Source organism: Peromyscus californicus, unplaced genomic scaffold (genome assembly GCF_007827085.1).
Source record: "Peromyscus californicus insignis strain IS unplaced genomic scaffold, ASM782708v3 Scaffold_7__1_contigs__length_154581171, whole genome shotgun sequence".
Taxonomy (NCBI): Eukaryota; Metazoa; Chordata; class Mammalia; order Rodentia; family Cricetidae; genus Peromyscus; species Peromyscus californicus.
In genome coordinates this window covers 2,484,507-2,487,520 of record NW_026294595.1, presented here as the reverse complement: position 1 = coordinate 2,487,520, position 3,014 = coordinate 2,484,507, and the positions used below count along the sequence as shown (strand labels likewise).

The 3,014-nt window shown below is 40.8% G+C and overlaps 1 protein-coding gene across 1 annotated transcript; it reads right to left on the bottom strand.

Annotated features, from left to right (window-relative positions):
* Window positions 1-1,558: 1,558 nt before the first annotated feature.
* On the bottom strand, window positions 1,559-2,494 carry LOC128102291 (olfactory receptor 1N1-like). The gene has a single exon (XM_052725907.1). It carries the CDS (start codon window positions 2,492-2,494, stop codon window positions 1,559-1,561), a length of 936 nt encoding a protein of 311 aa, XP_052581867.1.
* Between the last annotated feature and the right edge of the window lie 520 nt (window positions 2,495-3,014).

Below are 3,014 nucleotides of genomic sequence, written 5' to 3'. Positions count from 1 at the left end.
TCTTAAATATGGGAATCCAGGCTGTGTGTAACTGTACTGTTTTTGCACTCCCCATGTAGAAGAAACAAGTAACTAAATCAATTTAACATTTGCTGATCCAAAGCTCTTTATTTAGAAAGACCAGTTTGAAAATAGAGACAGCAGTAAGGAGGGACATAGGTAAACAGTGGGCAGTAACTACATCAAATGTAATAGTCAAAATTATTTGGCCCATATTTTAAAGTTAGTATTTCTAAAATCCCTGGAGACAGAAATATCAGCTTCATATGTCTTTGAATATTTTTTTCTGTTTCTCAAATGATTTTTAAACTGCTGGAATACATTTTAGATACAGAGACAAAGCTATAAACAAATATAGGGAGGGCCTCTCATGATTCTCACCCAGTGGTCCCAGGAAGCTGTAGTTTTGACTAGCAGCGGAGAAGTTCCAACATCATCCTCCATGAGCTCTTGGCAGATCATGGGAAGCAGGACAACCACCACAGAAACCTAAACATTGAATTTTCTTTGTCGGGCGACCCTTCATCTGTTCTGTCTCCTGGGACAGATCATGGGAAGCAGGACAACCACCATAGAAACCTAAACATTGAATTTTCTTTGTTGGGCAACCCTTCGACTGTTCTGTCTCCCGGAACGTCACTGCATTCTTTGTCGGGCGACCCTTTGTCTGTTCTGTCTCCGGGACGTCACTGCATTCTTTATTTCTTCACTCCTAATCTGCACTTACTCTGATAAACATGGCAGGCACTTCTGACTTTTGATTCATCTACTAACCGATAGCCTAGAACAGTGGCTATCGGTTACATATCAGATCTTTACATTATGATTCATAACAGTAGTAAAATTACAGTTTATGAAGTACAAAAGACATAATTTTATGGTTGGGGGGTCACCACACAAAAGGAACTGTTATAAAGGGTCACAACATTAGGAAGGTTGACAATCACTGACCTGGACTGAAATGGCAGGAAAGCAGGGATTTTACCTATTTAGTGCTGTGTGAGAGCTAGATCTTCACCCCAGAAACACAGTAAATACTCTGCAAATACCTGCTGAGTAAATGAATTTCAGAGAAGGTGTTACTTCTGAGTTGAGGGAGTCATGGGAGGGACAGCAGCAGCAGCCGTCATTTTTGAATACCTACTATTTACTATTTGTGACTGTATTACTAATAAATACACTTTATGATGTGTTTTACTTAATCCTCCAACTCATTAAATAGAAAATCTTGAATTAGCTGGAGTGGTGCATGCTTGTAATCTCAAAACTCAGAAGGCTGTGGCAGGATGGTTATGAGTTTCAGGCTACTGTGAGCTACAGTATAGAAAAGACTCTATCTCAAATAAACAAAATGAACAAACAAAAAACAAACAAACAAAACTCAGAAAGACTCTCTACATTATCCATAGTCTTAATTTTATGTATAAGAAGATTAAAGTTCATTGAAGTTGAATAAATTGGACAATAACCTCTTGGCTAGCAGGTGACTGTTCCCAAACTGGAAGCCACTTATCTGACTCAAGCCCTGTCTCTTCATTAAACATTGCTCTTGCTATATCTAAGAAGAAAAAATTCTCCTATGACAGAGGAGCCTCTTCAGGGCCCCCTTCATGTCCTTGTTCCTTAGGCTATAGATGAAGGGGTTCAACATGGGAGTCACCACTGTATACACTGCAGCAGCTGCAACATCCTTCTCTGTGGACTCTACAGAGGGAGGGAACAGATAGACACTGAAAAGTGTCCCATAGAAAACACAGACCACACAGAGATGGGAACTACAGGTAGAAAAAGCCTTTGTACCCCCACCAGAAGTCTTAACCCTAAGAACAGCAAATACAATGTGGACATAGGAGATGACAATACTTACAAAGGGGACTATGAGTACTGTGCCTCCAAAGCCGGAAAGCACTAACTCATTGACATGAGTGTCAGAGCATGATATCTTCAGAACAGAAGTAATGTCACAGAAAAAGTGAGCTATTTCCCCAACAACACAGAAGGACAGTCGAGCCACAAGGAGAGTGTGAGTCAGGGCAACTACGTTGGTGAGGGCCCAGCACAGGGCAAGCATCAGCGCACAGAATCGGGCACTCATGATTGTGGAATAATGGAGAGGGCGACAGATGGCCACATAACGGTCATAGGCCATCACAGCCAGGAAGAAGCTGTCCAGATCACCAAACATCATGAATAAGTACATTTGTGTTAGACAACCAGTATAGGAGATGGTGTGGTGCTGAGTCTGAACATTAAACAGCATCTTCGTCACTGTAGAGGATACTAAACCCATGTCAGCAAATGACAGGTTGGCCAAAAAGAAGTACATAGGAGTGTGGAGATGTGGGTCAGAGCCAATGGCCAGGATGATGAGCACATTTCCAGTCAAGGTGACAAGATACATACACAGGAAAAGCCCATAGAGTAGTTGTTGTTGCTCTTGAAACCCTGATATTCCTCGCAGGAAAAACTCTGAGGTGCTGGATTGGTTTTCCATGAGCCTAAAGCATCTGGAAGTCAGAAAAGATAGTCAGAATGTAGGATTGAGTCTTAAGCTGCAGGCACTGGCTTCTGAGCCTTTCAATACCCAAGTCTGTATTTAAGTTCACTGTCTTTACTTACAGCATGACCTTTCATGTTCATGTCATTTTGATGACTCTCATGTTCCCTCTTCTCCATATTAGACATTTATACACAGCATGATCTTTAAGGCTCTATCTAGGATTATCAAACTTTAGCCTAGGTTTACAACTCCTATCATTTCCATTAGTGCAAAATGGTGTATTTATGAATGTTTTTTTTGGGGGGGGGAAATGATCTAACACACACACATACACAGAGAAAGAAAGAGAGAGAGACAGGGACAGAGAAAGAGAAAACTTCCTTTTATACTAAAGGGTATGTGTCTGAATAACTTCTGTCTACTTATTTTCATCACTTGTTCTGACATAAAATATCAAATTCTGAATATGAGGTTTGCCCTTGGCATCACCTTCTTCCTTTAGGTAACAATTTCT